The 22,046-nt window shown below is 37.9% G+C and overlaps 1 protein-coding gene across 5 annotated transcripts in view; it reads right to left on the bottom strand.

Moving 5' to 3' along the window:
• Fmn1 (formin 1) overlaps window positions 1-22,046 on the bottom strand; it is a 401,580-nt gene that overhangs the window by 121,088 nt on the left and 258,446 nt on the right. For all 5 annotated transcript variants that reach the window (XM_058584664.1, XM_058584665.1, XM_046461452.2 and 2 more), the window contains 5 exons: window positions 15,945-16,006; window positions 13,791-13,879; window positions 7,169-7,298; window positions 6,126-6,272; window positions 4,817-4,876 (listed from right to left, as the gene is read on the bottom strand). In XM_058584664.1, the coding sequence (XP_058440647.1) occupies window positions 4,817-4,876; window positions 6,126-6,272; window positions 7,169-7,298; window positions 13,791-13,879; window positions 15,945-16,006 (488 nt within the window). The remainder of the gene's footprint in view (window positions 1-4,816; window positions 4,877-6,125; window positions 6,273-7,168; window positions 7,299-13,790; window positions 13,880-15,944; window positions 16,007-22,046) is intronic.

Raw genomic sequence — 22,046 nt, 5'->3', positions numbered from 1 at the left:
CTTTCTGCACCATGCATTAAAGTTGGTAGAGGCAGACACTACCAGGCAAATCTGTTAATCTAGTGTTAGAAATTTTACCTCCTAAAGAGTCTTCAGGACAGTTCTTCTGCCACATTGTCAGCTTAGGGTATATACATATGTGATTGCTGTTTCTAAATTTTCTGAAGCTCAATAGATTTCTCTACTCCAGAATTCAGCTTTCATCTCTTCACACCTAGTTCTTTACAGATATCATTTTCCCACAGTCCTGTGGATATTTACAATATACCCAACTCAGCAACAGTTTTTTGGACCCTTATATCATAGACACTAAAAAAGGACCAACATGAATTCTGGATCTCAGGGAGCAATGCTAGGAGATAGTGCTTTTACATATGTATACATAAAGCAGATATGTTATCATGAAAGACTAAAAAAAAAAACAAAGTCCCCAGGCTTCCCAAATGAGGACTTCAGTCTTCCTTCCAAAGTCAGGACAAAAATGTCATGGAAAGAGCAGGTAGGATTGATTGGACTAAATGATTTAAAAAAAAAATTAGTTGTAGATGGACACAATATCTTTATTTATTTTTTATGATGTGCTAAGGATCGAATCCAGTGCTTCATATGCACTAGGAAAGTTCTCTACCACTGAGCTACCACCCCAGATCTGGACTAAATCACTTTTGATGATGTTTTTTTCCCCTTTATAAGATGATAACACGTTCACTATGTTAAGTCATTGAAACAAATAAGTAAAAAAACATTCTTATAATCCTAACACCCAGAAATAATTAAAAAAATTTAATATATATCTTTCCAAGTTCTTTTCTGTGTTTATATACATTTATATTAACATACTTGAGATTATACTATATATGTGTGTGTGTATATATATATATATATATATATATATATACATACACACATACAATTTTGAAATGCACACATGTAATTTAAAAGCAGATCAAGAATACTTTCAAATGCCACCAAGTTTTCCTCTATACACTTTCCACAGAAACATGTTATTCCATTGTATAACTCTAGCACAATTTATTTGACCTTAGTCTCAGCCATTAGACACATACTAAAAATTTTCCAGTATTTTGTCATTACAAATTATTTACTATAAATAGGATAGTGACACAAATCCATACTTATTTCCTTAGGATACAAATTCCTAGAAAAATTATGCAGAGGCTGGGGATATAGCTCAGTTGGTATAGTGCTTGTCTTCCATGCACAAGGTCCTGAGTTCAATCCCCAGCACCACCAAAAGAAAAAAAAGAAAAAAAAATATGCATATTTCTAGGACTTTTGATATAGTGAGGTTAAAACCCTGCTAGCTCAGCACACCTGTGTAGCATGATAAGCACATAACAACTCATGAGGATTTTTGTAAAGATCCCTTTTAGAGGATATATAGTTTAGTGAGTCAAGGGCAGGCTAGTCCCATTTGACTCAGAAACCCTAACAGATTAACTACAGGTTCAAGACCTGGGAAAGGTTTGATCCATTCACATTGCCCTTCTATATCCAGTGGGCAATTTATAGCTTTGTCTTTTGTAAATTATTTTCTGGGTCTCTTGTCATATTTTTATGAGAAGGAATAAGTTATCTTTTTCTTATTGATTTCCAAATAGCTCAGTATCAATTATGTTGCAGATATTTTCCTCACTATGTTATTTAGAAGTTGGCTTTAAGTCATTTTTGAGATACTAAAGTTTTTCCACTATAAATTATTTTTTTTTGCTTTAATGAATTTGAAGTTATAATTCTCACCTTTTATGGTTTCTGCTTTAGCTTGAATGCTTTGAAAGGACTTTTTACCCCGAGATCAGAAAACTATTTACCTATATTTTTTTACATATCTTTTGTGATTTCATTCTTTGTTCTTACATCTAACTCTTGTTCTTTAAATTTTATTTTGGTCTCTGGTATATGGTAGAAGAGAAAACTGAATTTCTTCCTCTTCCCAATTACTTGAAATTACTCATTTATCTCATACTTAACACATTTATTGGGTTCATTTCTGAGATTTCCTTTCCATTTCAAGTTTTTTGACCTATTATTCTAACATTCCACATTTTAATTTTTACATTATACTTAAAAATATGAACAAATTATTCTGTTATTTTTTAATCCTAATCAAGTTTTGTCCAATTATTCTCACATACAATATTTAAAATCATTTTGTCAATTTCTAAGATTGATTAAAAATTTAACTAGTATTTCCAGTAGAGAGTACATGTTACTTTTTCTTTTTATTGTAGTAAAAAACCATATACCATAGACCTATTATCTTAAGTTGTTATGTGTACAATATTGTTGTGCCAGATGTAATGGCATGCACTTGTAATTCCAGAGACTTGGGAGACAGAGGCAGGAGGATCTCAAATTTCAGGTCAGCCCAAGCAACTTTGCAAGACCCTGTCTCAAAATAAGAAATAAAAATAAAAAATAAAAAAGGACTGGGGATAATGTAGCTCAATGATGGAGTTCTGGCCTAGCATGCATGAGGCCCTGGCCTAGGTTCAATTGCCAGTACAGGAAAATTAAAAAGAGAGAGGGAAGAAAAAAAAATATTGTTACACATTTATCTCCAGAACTTTTTCATATCTTATACAACTAAAATTTGAATTTTGATTGAATTTCAACTCCCCTTTTTTGTCTTCCCCCATCTCCTGGCAAGCACCATTTTATTTTCTATTTCTATGAGCCTAAAGTACTTTACAAACTTATATAAATGGGCCATGTAATATGTGTGATTGGAATACATTCTACTTAGCATAAGTTCTCAAGGTTGATCCATGTTGTAGCATGGACAGGATTTCTTTCTTTTTTGCAGTTGAACAATGTTACATTGTAAGTATTCACCATGGTTGCTTTACTCATTCATCTATTAATGGACATTTAGGTTGTTTCCAAATCTTGGTTTATTGTTCATAATGCTGCAATGACCATGAGAGTGCAAATAACTCTTCAAGATCCCGGTTTAAATTCTTTTTGATAAACACCTAAAAGTGGGATTGCTAAATCATATGGTAGTTCTATTTTTAATGTTTTGAGAAATCTCTTTACTGTTTTCCAGAATATCTACACCTCCCACCAACATTGTCCATGTGTTCCAATTTCTCCTCATCCTTGACAACAATTATTATATGTGTGTGTGTATATGTGTTTTAATAGTGGCCATCCTAACAGGTATAAGGGGATCTCTCTGTGGTTTTGATTTGCATTTCTCTGTTGGTTAATGATGTTGAACATTTTTCCATATACCCATTGGACATGTCTGTGTCTTTTTGTTTTTGTTTTTGCTACTTTTTTGATTCTCAGTAAAAGTATGTCAACTTTCTTTTCAAGGGTCTAAACTTTTCTGGGTAAATCTATAATACATATACTAATCATGTCATTGGGAATTTTCTCCCAAAGGATGTTTAGATTTATTTCTAAAAGGGAGAAAAGGGAAATTTATAAAAAGGCTTGAGTTAGGGAGAGCATCAGAAGTGAAAACACATTAGTAAGCAAGGCCTGGGGTGTGTTTGGAAAACAGCAGGTCTTGGGTTGGATCACAGAATAAGTGAAGAGTAATAAAAGTGTGGTTGTAAAAGATCAGAATTAAATTGGGTAGAGTCTTAATTTACTTGAAAATGGGGAAGCCATTTCTTTCTTTCTTTCTTTTTTTTTGAGCAAAAAACGTGGCATCAGAGCCACAGGTAAAGAGACTGTAGTTTGAGATGGCCTAGCCCGGCACTATATGGGGGTAGGGTGAAGAGCCAGGAAGCACTGAAATTTTCCACATGAGTTAATGGAAAGCCTTAGAGAGCTGAGGGAAGTAGGAAGGAAAAATATGGAAAGACACTTGAAACATCTTAGTTGAAGGACAGAGAAGAACCAAATAGGAGCATATGCCTTCATGTCTGAATGACCCAAATTCATGATATCCTTGATAGAAACAGGGAAGAAGTTTGGAGAGGGTGGAATGATCAGTCTGATTTTAGACACACTGAGAACTCACTTGCTGGGGAAGTAGCAACAGGAATCATTAAAGAGCTCATGAGGGCTTTGTCTGTTGTCTGCTGCATAAAATGTAGACCCTTCCAGAACAAGGCCTGGGATCTTTGTTCTTCTTTTCTTACGCCTAGAATACAGCTTGCATGGCTAGTTACGCAGGAGTCCCGACAACATTTTCCTCTGAGACTTTTTCAGTTCATATTGATTACTGTATTTCTCAACAACTTAAATAACAGTCCCTCTTTCTTCTCAAAGTTAGGACTCCTTGTTTTTGGTTTAAGGAAAAGGAATATTTTCTGAGACAGAAAATTGTGCTCAGGTGGATTCTTCAGACATGTTTATTTCTAATTGCAAACACGACCCAACCAGAAAGAATGTTTTTTTGTTTTGGTTTTCAGATTCTATGTCAATCTGCTCACAGAAGCATTACTGGTAAAATATTGGGCTTTCTTTTACTGCATCTTATTTTCTAAATGTTGTTCTATATTGCAGAATCCAGTTTTAAAACTACGACCAGTTACTGAATGGATCTGGAATTCACAGAGAATCTTGCAGTCTGGTTAGAAGGCACTAAGGCAACTAGGGGTCTTTCTGAATTGCATTATACAGTGGATTGAGAGTTGGTAGGTTTGTGCTCTGTAATAACGCTTCTCTTGGCTTCAGTGTTCTCATCTGAAAACCAAGGCGTATGGAGAGCTCCCAGATTCTATGTTGGACTTGAAATCCATCCATCCAACTATCCATCATCCAATTTCTGAATGCCAACAATGTGTAAAAGTTGAAACCCCACTAGTGCAGCTTCCCACACAATGCTATTTCTTACCTGATCATAGTAACGAAGGTAATACTTCACAACATAGTCCACCAGATTAATTCCATTATCCTAGGTTTGAAAGAGAAACTCCAATGACAAACATTCATGTGAGATCTGCCATGGTATATAGTTGAGAGCCGACACCTCTATTTGTGAGATCTGGTCTTAATTCTATTTGAGATGGGGCAGATTTTCCTCCCTCCTCTTGGTCTTATCTACTTTTTAAATGCCAGATATACAAAGAAATGACAATATACTGTCCTTTGTGGAAAAAATTAAACAGATAATTTATGAGACCTCTGAGACAACAGCTAAAACAAACAAACAAAAAAATCCTTGCACAGTATTTTCTGGCATAGAGCCAAGACAGAAGGGGGTGGGGAGTGCTAAAGGGAACTGTGGACTAGAACAGAAAACCATCCCTCCCTTCCCACCTTTCAAAAAATGTGTGTTCTTAATGGCGTGAAAAACAATCAGAGCCAGCTTAAAAGGAAAGCCATGCCACTTTATGACCCTGGGAGGCCAGGGCGAGCGGGCCCTCCCACAAGGCAGCCTTTGTGTTTTGTTCACAGGGGTCTAATTCTAATTTGCCTGTGAGTTTCCCCTCCTTCCACCCCCCTGCCCTCCCATGGGACGTCTAGATATGGGCTAGCTGTTTCTAAAGAGGTCGCTCTGCAGGGGTGTGGAGCCAAATGATAATCAGGCGCAGAGAGTTTGACAGTAGACCCCAGCCCAATTGTTGTGGGCAAAAGAATAATTTAAATGCTCAGCTCAATTGGTGATTCAATGGTGCTAGTGCTCTGCCACTCAAGAATGAGTAAATTAGAAGTAGCCAACACTAAGTTCAAACAGATGACAGCCTTTGCACTCCGGCTATTTCTGTGTGCTTTTTCTCTCTTGTTACATTAGGAGTTCAATATCTTATCATGTATGTTACAGAGAGAGAGGGAAAAAAAAAGACTGGGGACTGTACCAATGAAAATAGGTGTAATAGTGTACAACTAGAGATATGAAAAATTGTGCTCTATATGTGTAATATGAATCATAATGCATTCTGCTGTCACATATAAGAAATTAAAATTTTAAAAAAAAGAAAATAGGTCTAATAAGCAAAACCTGTTTTTACTCCAAATTCAAAAGAAAGCAGTGAGAGGGAGAAAAAAAAAAAAAGCAATGCTCTCAACTAAATGATTATTGTTGGTGGGAGATTAAGGATAAAAGGAACAATCTGGAATACTTTTTTTTTTAAATTATTAAAGGCATAGAAGGAAAATGATGGCAGATCATAGGAACTCACTATGAAAATATGAATAAATACCCGACTTTTGACGTCCTTGAGTTTGGGCAGAATTTCTAAGCTATATCCATCTGCTTGTCCCCGAGTCCTATTTCCTCCATTCATATAATTTCCAAATGCCAGAATGAGACCTAAGATGTCCTTCACACTCTTCATGTGCAGCAAACCCTGCAATGTCAAATACCAATTATTATGGTCTGAATCCCAAATGTACCCACGTCCATTGAATGAATACTTATTAGGAACCCAACAGACTGTTTGGTGGTTTAACCCCTACAGGGTTAATGAAAAGTAAAAAATACACTTTACTAAGGCATAGAGGTCTTTGAAATAAAGGATTAACAGCCATCATTTTCTACTCAATGAAATTATAAACTGTTCTTACTAAGGATTAAATTTTAGTATTCATATTTCCATTTGAGCCAGTGTTATTTTTAATACTTACCTTAAAGTATTTAATGATTGATAAAATGGAGCTAGAATAGTTAGGCTTAACCTATGATGACTTCTGAGCAGAAAGAAGTTTAATATCTTTTCAGGATCTGGTTTGGGTGTATGGATCTATATAACGAATATCGTAAAATGTGTAGTAGCAAGTGTGGGTATGATCCTCAAAGGTAAGCTACAATAACACATTTTAAGGCCATAGGTTATGTTTATTAAGTTTTTAAAATGTATGTTTATTAAGTGTTTGTTGTATGTCTATTAAATTTTACAATTTCAAGATGCTTAGAATTCTTTTCAGCTCCCTATTTCATTTGTTTTCCCTCTCCTATTTTTTTATTATTATTATTATTATTATTATTATTATCATCATTATCATCATCATCATTTCCTCCACCTCCTTTTCTTCTCCAGTCTGGACCTTCTTTTCACTCCCTCCTTCTTTCACTCATAGGGGCACACACATACTTAGAACTATCACATTTGCCCTTATAAAAGCACACAACATGAAGTCCAAAAGGGTTTCTACAAGGCATTAGCCTTAATCTCTCCCACTCCCGATTTCCTCCTTCATTCCCTATAAGAGTAAGGCTAGCTTTCAAACTGCACAGCAGACGTACCTTAGAAGCTCTTGTGACAATCTCTACTTTTCGGTGCAAGGAGGTGATGCCCTCAGAAAAAACAGATCTGAAGATTATGCACTGGGCACGTTCAGCAAAATTGGGGATCTGGGCTAACTCATGTAAAAATCTGTAAAAAATAAAAATGAATAATTTTGCTTTATATGTGGTCACAAGGAAAAGAAGAGTTGTTATCAAGGTCTCACATGAGAATATTCCTTATTTGACAGTTTCAATTTAGCAATTTTAAAAGGCATCAGGTCAACTTGAAAAATTTCAAGGATATGTGTTCTGTTGTTGATGACAGGGCCACAGCCTTATAGGTTTGTATGATGGTAAATAAATATAAGGCATATAAATTACTTTAGGAACAGAAGGTTATGCACGTGTACTGAACAAGTTATCTATATCCTGCTACCAGAACCAAATTAAACCCAAATGGAAAGCTCTAGTCTTTAGTTCTTAAAAAAAAATTACACAATAAACTTCTTTGTAATGTAGTGCAGCATTCTCTAAAGGTATATTTTTGCAGTCTAAGCAAAGGGAAGACTTGAGGCAAATATCTATGGTTAAATGACTTAAAAAGTGAGATCGCTACTATTTTTGCTCAATTACATGAGTCTATAATTATCTAATTCTCCATATATGTATTTATTTTTTATATCAATTTACCCACAAAGACACAGTTCCTAGCTCAGTAGTTGGAACAAGGCAGATACTCATGAAGTAGACAATTTTAAGTTTCTTTAAAAATATGGCAAGACAGATCTTAAAAGCTAAAGGTGAGTATTGACCTACACACAGTAGCTCACTGTCTGAGCAGCTGGGCACTGGTGTCCTTTGCAAAATTAAGTTGGAAGAGCTACATATTCTCCAGGCCAACCACCAGAGGAAAGGGTATAAACTGAAAAGGGTGGAAACAGCTGGATATGAATTCAGAAAGGGAGAGAATCCACTAACTGACATTAATTTCATTCTGGAATCAAAATGATGACTAACTGATATTTCTGAAAGTCATGGTCTACTCATAACATCATTACCTTGAAATTTTGAAATGTCTCACCAAGAATGGTTTTATAGAGGAGCAAAGTTGTAGCCTCCCTCTTTCTATACCCAAAAAAGTTTTCTTGGCTTATATTCTGTACCTTCTATACCTATTCATAAATTTCTAATTATCAGGTCATGGTCTCTCCCTTTGTTAAATGGTACTGAGATGAAGCAAGGAAGACTCACAAAAGAAAACAAAGCTTTGTTTTTAAGTTCTATAACTGATAATTATGAAAATCAGATGATATAATATAAAAGTAGAAACTTAAGAATTCTGCATTGGGACAAGATGAAAAAAATTACACTGTATGTAAACTGTTTCTTCATAAATACAACATTGAATTAAACAAATGATTCATTTATCATGACTGCCACCAAGGTTATCACTGATTTTCACAAATACATGAGAAACAAAAAGCTCATAGGACTAGCAGCATTTGGTCCTGGGATGAGTCTTGGGGAAATTTATGTAGATGCTAAAAGCTCTCTAAAGAAACTTCCCTTCATTTCTACCTGACCCCCTCTCCCCATCACCACCAAATGTGCCATGACACATCATTCCCCGAGCAGGACCCAGAAGATCCTCACAATATGTACGTGTTATACTTAAAATGAACACAGCAGTGAAGTAGTTACAGCGACCACAAGAGAACACACACATGAACACCTCAGCTCACCCACAAGGATAGAAATGAAAAGCAGGCAATGACTTGTTAACGGGCTCAAAGAGGACCTTCAGGACAAACAGAAGACAAGAGACCTTAGGCTCATTAACTTACATTACTCAAGAAAGAGAAAAATAGAATTTAGAGCATCTCCAGGACTAAACCTGACAGGGATTAGGGCTGGAACTATGAAGGCTCTCAAAGATTCCTAAAGTTTCATAGTTTTCTGTATGGTGAAGTCTAGAATGCATACACAGAGTTGGAGGTGGGTGGGAAGTTGAGGGATTTTACATTACTTTTGGCTAGAACCTTATCACTGAAAATAAGCACTAGAGCATCAGCCCTGAGAACAGTCAGCCAGTCCTTCAAGCATGTGTGATAGAATTTACAAGGTGTTAGGCACCGTGCTAAGACCTGGGAACAGGATTTAACTTACACACAATTCTTTCTTGACATCCTGAGAAGTAAATCAGTGATTACTGTGGAGTGTGTTAAGTGCTCTGAATGATGGGAAGCCATCATGGGGCACTGATGTCAGTCAGAGCCTTGGAGGATGTTGTTGGCTGGGTTTCCTGGAGCCCTGTGATGCTTGTGTGTGAGAGGAGCTGTCAGGTTGAACGCATTCTACAGGGGAGATGAGCAAAAGTCAGATGCTAACATGGGTTTTATATTCTAAATTAAGGAGTTAATTTTTTTATGAATGAATGAAGGGTATTAAACAGAGAAGTGATACTTTGTTTTAGACAAACACCATAGCAACAGCCCAGCAGAGTGAAGATGACAGCAGATTTGAAGCTGGAAGACCTATGAGACCACTGCTGTAATCTTCCAAGAGGAAAGATAAGATGGCCTGCAGACTTGTAAAAGATGGGACAGTCTTAACGCAGCAAGACCCAACTACTCCCAAGGGATGTTGACAAGTGTCCAGGATGTCTTGTGAGTTTGGGTTTTGACATATCTCATAGAATGGGAAAATACAGAATATCAGAGAAGAAAATTCAGAAGAAAAATGTGACTTTATGTCATTTTCTGTTCAAAAATAGCCATGTAAATTCTTGAGGGAAAGAACCAGAACTCCTTTTGCATTTATCTTACAAAGTACCAGAAGAATAGGCTATTGAAAGTAATTACCTGATAAATATCTCATTTCCCCAACTGTGTTTTATACTATACCCACAGATGCAGGGATAATAACCTTTGATGTATTTCCAGGCAGAGCCTATACCTTGAACACTGGGCCTTGGTACTTACAAATATTCATTTGACTGAATTACTTTTGAGAGAGTCTAACTTTGTATTTAGGTTCCATAATAGAGAAGCCTGAAGAAGCCACAAAAGCAGGCTTAGTTTCCCAGGAAGGACTTCGACTTCAGTCTATATAAGGAAGAGAAGCTCTGTGCCTCATGCCTGTGGGTTACACATCCACATGCAAGTCAGCTGGCAGTTGAAATGATACTTCATAGCCCTTTATTTTAAAGAAAATAATGTGGTTTATCATCATTCCTTAAATCTCTGAATGGTATTACCTGAAGTGCATGGGCACATAGGGCTATATACACAGTGTGATTCCATACTGTAACCTGGGTCCTTCTAGGGAGGAGAACACTAACAGATCCCAGTTTGCAGAGGTCTAAGATAGCTGTGGACCCCAGCAAAGCATCCCAACAGATATAAATGGCATCCTCATTCAAGACCAGGGTAGGTGCATCAGGCCTAGCCATTCCCCGGGGAGACTCGCCTCAGCACCACCATCTCAGTGGAGAATACAAAGGGAGTCAAGGGCCATCTGTAGAGGGAGTGGCTCTCAGACAGCCTGGTCCCACGCAGACGACACCTCTGTGGGAAATGACTTTCCAAATCTGGCACTTGGGTGTAGGGGAGTTGATGAGGTGAGTGATGAGACCAGCCCTGTCGTGCTATGATTTATAGGACTGGGCACCACAGTATCCTTAGGAAACTGTAATGCTAACTATAAATGATTCATATTTTCCAGTATGTAAAACATGCTTATAGTCCACTCTCTTGGAGTTAATGGTAACTAAGTTGCCAGAGAATCAGCCTCTGGCCTAAATGAAATAAATGCTAGATGGTGCAGGAGGTCTAGAGCAAAGGCTAAATTCACTCAGGTCCCAGGGCCCCCACCTCTCCATGCCTCACCCTCCACCACCTGAGCCCAAGCACATTTTTTCACCAACACAACCTGATGGTCCTCTTTGCTGTCAGTAATAACTGTGAGTGTCCAGGAAGTCAGCACAATAACCATTCATAAACTTTAAAATTGTTTTTCTAGCTGGGAGCTGTGGTGCATGCCTGTAATTTTAGTGAATTGGGAGGCTGACACAGGAGGGTAAGTTTGAGGCCAGCCTCAGCAGCTAAGCAAGACCCTGTCTTAAAATAAAAATACAATTAAAAAAAAAAAAAAAGAGTTGTGGGTGTGTTTCAAAGTAGCGGGCCTATGGTTTCAATCCCCAGTACTATAGCTAGAAAGATAACTGCTCTTCTACCTAGGTCATCAAATCAACAGAAAAAAAAAAAAACAGGAATAATTAGTTGTTTGCTAATTACCTGCCACCATTATTCTACATCCTGGCAATTAGTCTGGAGAAGTAAAGCTAAAAGGCAGAAGCACAAAAGAAAAAGGGAAATTCTCCTGTGGCAGAAACACAAAGCCTCTCCTCAATTGCTCATTTCATCCATCACCATCCCCATAGCTTGAGCAGGTTTTGCTGAGTGGGTGAGGGGTCAGCAAATTTCAGACCACGGGTGAAAGCCAATTTGCCATGTACTTTGCTATGGCTCATGAACTAAGAATGGTTTTCATACTTTTAAATGGTTGAAAAAAGATTCAAAAGAAGCATGACATTTTATGGCACATAAAATTGATATGAAATTCAAATTTCAGTATTTCTAGCGTTATGATTTAGAGATTAAGATCCCCCAAAAGCTCATGTGTGAGACAATGAAAGAAAGTTTACAGATAAAATGATCTGGTTATAAAAAGTTTAACCTAATCAGGACATTAATTCTCTGATAAGAATTAGCTGGGTGGTGTAGCTGGAGGAGGTGGGTCTCTGGGGGCCTGACTTTGGGGTTTATATTTTATCCTTATTGAGCAGAGCTCTCTTTCTGCTTAGTGGTGGCCACATCCTGACCTGCTTTCTTCCACCACACCCTTCTGCCATGATATTCTGACTCACCTTAAGCCCTGAGGAATGGAGTCAGCCACCTATGGACTTAGACCTCCGAAACTGTGAGCCACAAAATAAACTTTTCCTCCTCTAAAACTGTCCTTGTCATGTCATTTCACCCTTGTCGTGTCCTTTGGTTACAGCAGCGAAAAAGCTGACTAAAATACCTGAGTAAAATTTGGTGGGGGGGCATGTCTTCTGCATACATATTGTCTGTGGTTGCTTCTGTACTACAATGGCTGACTTGAGCAGCTGTGACAGATTCCTTGATCCACAAAGCCTAAAATACTTACCATCTGGTCCGTCACTGGAAAGTTTGCCAACTCCAGGGTTAGAACTGAGTTCCACTACACAACTTGGCATAACTAACCCTACCCCAAATTGTTAAGCCCTATGGTTCCCAAATGCCACCCCTCCATTTCCATTATCAGTCACTTAGCTTTCAGTCATCAGCACCTTAACAGGAATTCATTTACATAACATATGAGGAAACATGACTTGGGAATGAGCCACAGAATCAGCTGGGGTGGGAGCTGGTGAGGATGGTGGCTCTGGTCAGCGGAGCAGAAGGGCAATGGAATCCTATTTGAGCCAATTTGTAGTATTCTTAGGTTTTGTGAACTAGTTTTAGAGCAAGGGGTATTGTCAAAAACTCCATGTGAGAAGAACTAATCCAAGGTTCTTAAAACATCACGAAGGTTGTCAGTAACTGAACAAACCTAGGCATCTTTCCCTACCCACAAACCTACTTGTTAGAGGTATTTTTATGGGTCCGAATGTCCAGGTATTCACTGGGAGTGGAATATCCTAGGGGACCCAAGAACAAGGCAGGGAGGCTTCAGCAGAAGCCACAGAAACTTGGATGTCTGTGGTTCTGTGCTAAATCTGATAACTCCATTTCCTTTCTGCTTTTAAATCGGATTATTCCCTTTCTGGTTTGCTTTCTGTACTTGTCTTGCTTCTACGTTGAGAGGGCTGGCCTGAATTGGACATGAAACATTCAAGATAACAACAGGCATGATGGCCCCTGTCCACTCAAAATCAGGTCTAAGGCCCCTGAAAGGGTGTTTAGGCCTAGGCTGCAGGACCCCAGGAACCAGTCTATGGCTTGCAGACACAAAGAGCCCAGCCAAGAACTCAGTTATGCACCAGAGTTCTGGGTTTCAAAGAATTTGGAATGACATCCCAAAGTACAGAGAAGCACCTAAAGTGAGTGAAGAATAAGCCCACAGAGAATGAGGATGGGAAAGCAGCATTGAATTTGGGCAGAACAAGTGGAGAAGTTTGGGAGAAATCTGGAACATTAAAGTTACATTTACCGAACATGACATTTAAGAAAATCAATTTGAATTCCGGGACTCCAATATCCTTTTCACTGGATTGGCAAAATCTTAAATGAAGTAATACCTTCTTCCTTCCTCAGTTACACTTTGAGTTAAAATGTTTAGTCTAGAAGGAATTAAAAAGTTGCTAGACCAAGCAAGGGGAGTCATGTGGGGTGGGAGCATGGTGTGAAATACACTGCATCTAGCAGCACAAAGCTCAGTGCTGCTCTTCCCGGCAGCCGGGTCACTCTGCTGTACGCAATAGGTCACAGGAAGGACGGTGTTGTAACTCAGCTCACTGCACAATTTACACTTGATTATTCAGAATGGGGAGGCAAGGAGTGAGAGACTGAAGTTTATCTTTTGTACTAACAGAAAACTGTTTTAGTGTCCTTACTGTTCAGGTTTGTCCAGCAGCTTTAATTCTTCTTCTTTGGATGTCTCGTAGTATTTTCTTATTTTAACCAATTCATCTTCTTGGCCTCTCTGTAGTGAAACAGAAAACAAAACAAAACTAAATGTATAATGAGAAATCCATCTACAGCAATAGGTCTCAAAGTGTGGTCCCCAGACCTGCAGTATCAGCATTAGCTCCTGGATTCTGTATGTATCAAGCCTCTTCTCCCACAAGACTCCCCTTTCTTGGTCTAGAAACTTTTCAATTCTTTTTAGATGAAACATTTTAACCAAAAAGGTAACTGAGGAAGGAAGAAGGCATGAATCCTTTAAGGTTTTGTTGATGTTGATGCTGCTGTTGTCCACTGTTAGAAATCCAAATTGTTGGCACCACCACCCCAAACATAAGAAACTCCAAAGTCCAGCAAACCCTCCAGGTGATTTTGATGGATGTTAACATTCAGAATCACTGGCAAATGCAAATTGTCATAACCAGTACACTCAGCCTGAAACAGAAATCAGGACATTAGTTTGCTACCTTCGATTCCCTATAAGTAGATAAAGGGCAAGTCGTCCTTCGTATTTGCTTACATCCTCTTGGAACAGCTCTAACTTCCAGAGGCTTTCCACTCCATTATGTGAAGTCAGCATCCCTTTTTCTGAATTTCATAAGCACTGTGTCTACAACTTTTTTTATATATTTAATCACACACTTTCTCCATTTATCCAACTATTTCAGTTGTGTGTGGCTTGCCTCTATTGTGTGCTAACAAGTACCATCCATGTGCAAAGTCCTGAGCCCAGAGTAACAACAAAAAGCTTTTGGAAGGTACCTTGCTTTTGACAAAGTTCTTTAACATCAATTAACGTATTCTCATTTCACAGGTATTCCACTGAGGATCACATTAAGCTAGCAGTAAAGGGCTTCTGATTTGGAATCCTTCCTTCTACTATACCACGTTGACCTCCAGGTACTCAAGAAATGCAGGATTAATTCCCCATGGTCTGGTATTTGTGTGCCTTTGGGTTTATTAATGAAAGTTTTATTGACAAAAACATGAGAACTTGCCAGCAGGTTAAACTAAATAGCTTCTGACGTATACAAAGGATGTGAAATGAGCAGGGAATTGGCAATCCCACCAGGCCTATAATATTAAACTATGGAAATTTTCTTTAAGAGATTTAAGGTCCCAGGGGACATAAATACTAAAATGAATCATCTTTTGAGCTGAGTGTTCACAACATTCCTTGGAGTCTCAGGCAGCTCCCTGGGAAATATCATTACTTAAGAGAATTTCATTCAATTTATATATCTTTTTTTGTTTGTTTGTCTGTTTGTTTTTGCATTCTAACAGTCAGTGAACATCTTGTTTGGATTAAAAAGAAAAGAAAGAGCAATAATTGCATCAATTCAAAATCATGGGGATTCTGACTCTCCAATATCATCTTTCCTGCACATTCTGCTGGTTATTTCCGCATATAACTCAAATTGAAAGAACAAATGTGTGTATAGTGCTGTTTTACTTTCAAGAAACATTGTATTGCTATATATATATTAAATTCTTACTTGGTACAAAAAAAAAAATTCAGGTAGAGTCCTACCTAAAATCTCTTCTACCGATGATCAAACAGTAACTGGCCACTTAAGTAACTGGTAGAAAGTTACTCAGCAAGCACTGGTAGAGGTGTACCTCAAACCTAGACTGTCTGACTCTGAATCCAAGACACATCCTCCTCAGCATACTGAACTGATCCCCACATTCACTGCCATCAGCCTGTGTGGACTAGGTAATCATCCAAGCAGGTATTAGCAGTCCTATTCCTCAAAGGATGGGTGTATGCCTACATCATGTGGCCAGCCTCCCTGCCCTCACTCTGCCATCAAGCAATATGGTGGATTCCAGGGCACATATGTGGTCTCCACCTTGAACCTCTCTGCTTTGCAAAGTGCAGTGAGATCTACCAACCCAGACCCCACAGTGGGAGTTACGTTCCTTTCGTGTCTGCTCCCACTCAAGCTTGCATCCCTATGCCATTATTAAACTCTTCCATGCTAGGTCAAAGTTCTTATGACCAAAGAACATGAATGGCTCAGAGATTTTCAGCGTTGAAAGAAAATATGAAAATTCCAGCTTTGTCTATCTTTGACACTCACGTTTTCATATAAGGCTGCTAGGGTCTCCAGATCAACCACAGAGTCATCCACGTTAAAAATGGCTGCCAAAAAGAGAAAAAGAAAAAAAAAGGTAATAAATTTATTTGATCTCAATACCAATATTCACTCCATGCCCAGCTTCCAAGCAACATAATATTGTTCTTTCTTACACGGGCTGCATCTTTCAACTTGTTTCTGCCCCCCTTCTTTTATCACCAGGGGGGTCAAATGAAAAAAAAAACAAAAATGGTTCCTATCCCTCGCCCTGCCTTGTTTGATTCCTCAGGCTTTTCGTCCTTTCTGTAGTTTAATTTAGACTCCACAGGAGAAGTGTTTGTGCTTTAAAACTAAATCAGTTTGTAGGTTTGAAGCACAATTTTAAATCTTTCTTCCCGGCTGGTAATTGAAGAGATTTAGCACCTAATGCACCAGAACTGACTCTTGCCCATTACCATAAAGGGAGAGAGAAAAAAGACAATGTTGGCAAATTAAATGAATTCAGGCATGTGATTTCAGGCACCTTTCCACAGCCACTGCAAACATCTTGTTTGGATTAAAAAGACAAGAAAGAGCAATAATTGCATCAATGGCAAATTAAGATTATAGAAACCTCCCATGAGCCAGTTTTAAGGTAAGGTCCTATGGTTTCATTAGGATTCTACTTGTTGTTTGTATCTTAAATGAATCATTTAGCAGTTAACTAATATGCTTATTATTTCATCTGGAGAGGTTCCTTCCTGCATATGCAGGGATACAGACATGGAGATTTTAAAACCTTAATGGATTTGGCTATCAAAGTGTTTGAAATTGGCAGGCCCACATCTTTAAATAATTATTCAAAACTAATAAGGTTTGTTCCCTCAACCCTAGCTCCCTTCCCTGACTTTACATTGTGAAATTAACCAGCACGCTAGTAAATTTTCTCCGTGGCAGGCTAATTAATTTTATTAAACCAACCAGTGATATTTAGAATGCCTTAAAATTTTGCTTGTCAACCATTATTCTGTTCATTTCCATTACACCATGTTTTTGGAGAAGGTAGGGATCAAGGTAAAGGGCAGGTTGCCTTTGAATTATTTTACAATTGTATGAACCCCTTCATACAATTTTAACAAAATTAATTAACTGAGCTAAGATCATGTTACTTCACAAAATACTGAGAAATATACTTAAGATTCTTTCACAGGCCATTATCTCTGACTTAGTTGTTAAACAGCAAGCTACTCCTAGATATGTGGATGGTGAGAAGAGAGGAGAAGATGTGTTTGTGACAAAATCAGTCATCTCAGACTCCACCAAGACCAAGGAAAGTATATTTCCAAAAGGCCAATATTACACCACAAAAGAAAAATGGAGTTTGAGGAAAGAAAGAGTTTATGCTCTCAGGACTGGTATTTTGTGTGTGGAGATCAACTGAATTCACTAATATATTAGATAGGCCTGTTAAAATGTCTGAGCTTTTAAAAAATAAAGAAAAACAAGACAAGAATTATGCCAATTCCAATATTCCACAAAATTCAGTCAGCAAGAATACATAAGAAAAGGTAAGTAAAATTCTAGAAATAATTTGTCAGAAATGTGTTTGCTTCTAATCTAATCACACTTCCCAGGTATTATGAACTACATGCTTAATTTAAGTAATATGGTTTCATGAGAATGATCTTTTCTTTCCCTTAGTGAGCAAGTACTTGATCTTAAAAGTTTATCCACCTTGATCCCAGATACATAGTTCAAAGGATTATATTCCAAGGTGCCAGGCAGCAAAATGAAAATACCTAGAGATTGGGACCAGAAATAAGCCTGGACTCTGCAGATGTTTATGCATCCATTCACCCAACCAGCCTCCACATTGAGAGTTGTTGAATGTACACTAAGTTCCAGAAACTGCTCTCTCAAATGCTTTGACATGTAATTCAGAGGTGTATAAGACATTCAAAGTACTTGATCTCATGAAATTGATATCCTAAGATTGGGGACAGACACTAAACAAGTAAATACATAATTTCCAATAACAATATACCTTAAAGAAAGTGGACTAGAGAAATGTGCAACACTACATAGGATGTACAAAAGGAAGGCTTCTTGCAGTAGGTAACACAAAAGACTGCAGAGGTCAGTTTTGTAAATATCTAGGTAAAGAACCTGCCAGGAAGAGGTAACAGCAAAAGCAAGTTCCTGTTTTTGAAGAAGGAACACATATAAGGTACAAAGAAAGACCGAGATGACTCAGGCTGGGGATGTAGCTCAGAGGTAGAGGGCTTGCTCAGCACACATGAGGCCCTGGGTCTGATAACTAGCAATGCAAAAAAAAAAAAAACAAACAAACAATAAAAAAAAAAAAACAACCAAAAACCAGACTCATGAACAGAGAAAAATTTACTACATGATGCTGTTCCTGACATGTCATGTTAAATTGTCTGGACTTCAGCATATTTGTAAAATGCATACAGTAAACTTACTGAAAACACAAAGTGACCTCATATATATGCTTGGCATAGCACATAGAGCAAGGCATGAGTGACTATTATGATTTCAAATATACACATTGTTAATGTGTTTTAATGTTAGTAAATGCCTTATCTCCTTTATCATCTGGAAAGATTTAGACAAAAAAACTACAACTACTAGTATTTATATATTTATAATATAAAATCTAACTTCCCATAATTCTTGGATGTTTCAAATAGAAGTTGCTACAAAACCCTCTTGGTCTTTTAAGACCCCAGACAAGACCCAACTTTAGACAAGACCCAATTTATTAATAGGACAGGAATAGGTACAAATATCTCTAAATTATAAAACCCAGATGTATCACAGGTCTTAAAGGAAATATAAGATACTTCTGGATCTGAAAGTTAACCTAATTTTTATCTTGAATCCATCTTTCCTACCAATCCATCTTTCATTGTATCACTAGAATTAACTTTTTAAAACATGAGATTTGAAGTTTTATTTTGATGTTTAAAACACCCTAGATGTCACTCCTTTAAATACTTGGTGAAGTTCAAACTCCTTGGCCTGACCCCAAACTGCATTTCCAATCTCCTCTTCTACTATTTCCACGCTCCTTAGGCCCCAGCCACATTGTGCAACTCCCCATTCCTGAACATGCCCTGCCTTTCTCCCTTTCCACACCTCATCTTCCAGGGCCCAGAGGTCAAAGGTTTGCTGCCCTGGAAGGACACCCCTTGACCTTCAGACCATTAACTCCTCCGTCTTTTCCTCTGCCATGGCAGCTCACCCGTATTTTACACAGGGTGAAGACAGTGATTTTAAGAATCAGTATCACAGTAACAGTCTCCTTCCTCCACCAGATGGTGAGAGCTTATAGTCAGAGAAAGCTACCTCATGCACCTGGATGACTACAGATCCCACCGTAGTACCTGGGTGACTCCAACTTCCACTGAAGTGCAACAGATACAAAATAAACATGGGTGGGTGTGACGTGTACCCCAAGATCCCCAAAGGATGAGTTTTTCAGGTGGATGTGAGAAACAGTTTCTTGACAAAGAGGACATGAGGTCTTACAGAAAAAGAACACAGAGACTTTTTGCAGGTAGATAAGATTTTAACAGATGAAAGTATTATATTATGGGGCGAGGTTTTTATTTGAATTAAGGATGTTTATTCCTTCTCGATGTGTTCCTGTTCAAAACTTTAGGCTTAGTCAGTAGAGTTGCATAGTCATATTCTCCACTCACACATTCAGTGTGGATACCCGGGTTGTCTGAATATAGTATAACAAAAATATTTTAGTTTAATAAAAAAATTTTCTCTTTATTAAAGAATGAATCAAGGAAAATATCTTTCCCATCATTCTAACCTTCAAAAAATTTTGTAAATAGCAATATCAGCTTGGGGGAAAAGGTTAAGAGTAAATTGGTAGATTCCCTCAGGCAGTCACTTGAAACACCCATTGCTAATCATCATTAATTCAGGCACACTCATTCAAGCAGTGACAATTTGTAAATTTACAGTAAGTGCCCATCAACATCACTGGAAGACTGTAATACATTCCATGTGAAAGAAGATACAAACAGGTTGATGGAACCTTCTGGCAATGGCAGGAATTTTGGCCTCAAGAGAATAAATTAAAAGGACTAGGGAGATAGCCTCCAAACATAGTTTGAGACAAGAAATTGTAGAATTTTGAAAGCCATGATGAAGAGTCTGTAATGCACTTGATATACCTCAGAGAGTTTTTGAGCACTTTTGAGCTGGGAAGTGCATTAAACAGTTATATTATTCAGGGAAAATCAGATTTTTGGGAAGATCCGATTGGAACCTATTGCTGTGGTCAAGAGCTAGCAAAAACCCGAATAGTGATGACAGAAGGGCAAGGCAAAGGAGATACACTGTGGAATACTCTATAGGAATATCACTAAATGGCTCAGGGGCTTTCAGGCTCAAATCAGGGGAAGAGCTCTGTGCCTCACCCACAGAAGCAGGTGGAAGAACACAAGAGCAGATGTGAGTGTTCTTCCTCCCAGGGTCTGGGGAGGAAGGAGGCAATATAGGAAAGGGAATTGGTAAAGGAAAGAGTAGCAAAGGGATTAATTTAGGATTAAGGCCAAGTTTTCGTTGAGGACTCTTCTCTTCCATATACAGATCTTAAAAATAAAATTTAAAAAGTACAATAAAATTCAAAGGTGGAAGCAGCAATATCAAGTGATTGATCACCTGGTTGAGCCCAGGAGCTCAAGGAAATGAAACTGTTTCTATTGTTTCTATCTTACACAGTATCCAAGGAAGGTTAAAATATGGCATAGATCTAAAAAATAAAAACTCATAAGTCCTAAGACTCCTGGGAGAATTGTCTTACATGTACATAATTGCAGTTCCTTTTCATCGAATGTAGTTTTAGATCCCTAAGGGACCAGTATCCATACCTGACAATTCTATCCTAAAATACTGTGAGAATGTATGTGAGAAACAATAAATGCTCTCTGATTTAAGTCATTCTTTAAAGTCCTTACCATAAAACTTATAAGCCATTACATAAACCAATTAATTATCATCACAATGTGGAAAGAAATCTTTGATTAAAATATTTTTAGAGTTGCAAATGATCAGCTGGCTCTATTTTATATTATAAAAATACACGCTTGTCTATTTTACACACAGCACACAATTCATATCTTTCATTCCAAAAACAGAATCTACAAATATACACCCACACAATTCTAAAGCAAGCCCTAAAAGCCTTGATACAGTAATTCAAAGTAATCCTAGCTTTTGCTCCATAGTACAGGGCTCATTATTCCTACACTTCTGCAGATGGTGTCAGAAAGGTGAAGTGTCAAATCCACAAAAGGGAGACCCCAACAACTCATTGCCACTGCAATATCAATCATTCCTGGTGGGTTTTACTTTTATCTCCCTCCCTCCTTAGTTGTCCCCGCTCACACTGTCAGTTCAGTTAGAATATTTCACCTACACCTCACAATATGTCGAAAGGAAGTAGACACACGCTGTGAAAAGCTGGTAATTTTATTGGGGTCCTTTACCTTTAAAAATCTGTTACTTGGTCAAGTCTGGTTTCTGGGCTTCTTTTTTGCAGGGAAATTGAGGCAAACATTTTTATGTGGTCCTCTGGTGCCTGCTCTGTACTACAAGAATTATATACACAAGGATCATTAGAGTAGTGTTTCGCCCATTAAGATATAATAACCGTCAGCAGGGACAAAAAGCAGATCAGTATCACAAATTCAAACTAACAGGCACACATAAAAACTATGTGCCTGCTTTAGGCACATGCGCAGGGTCAGGGTCTCACACAATAGGTACATTCCCTCTCCAGCTCAGAGCTGGCTTTTCACAAGGGTAAGTGGGAAGAGCAACAGGAATTCTTTTAGCCCTCCAGCCATTTTTTAACTCTGAACACTTTTCTATCTCCAAGTGTACCACGTTCAGATAAACAAAAAATGTGCTTGCTTCTAATTATTAAAAAATAATTCTAATTATTAAAAAAAACAAGCAAAGTCACTTAGGACATTATTCTTTTAGAGGGAAAAAGCCACCTTTAGGTGGCAAAGGAGGGAGACCAGGGTAGAGAAGATGCACATCTTAGCCTGTTTAAATTAGCCAAGAGAAATCTGGTCA

The sequence above is a fragment of the Marmota monax genome, unplaced genomic scaffold, assembly GCF_021218885.2.
Source record: "Marmota monax isolate L192 unplaced genomic scaffold, Marmota_monax_Labrador192_F-V1.1 WCK01_AAM20220418_F8-fsc00001, whole genome shotgun sequence".
Classification (NCBI taxonomy): domain Eukaryota; kingdom Metazoa; phylum Chordata; class Mammalia; order Rodentia; family Sciuridae; genus Marmota; species Marmota monax.
The sequence above is the reverse complement of the archived record's forward strand: the minus strand, read 5'-3'. Positions and strand labels throughout refer to the sequence as shown.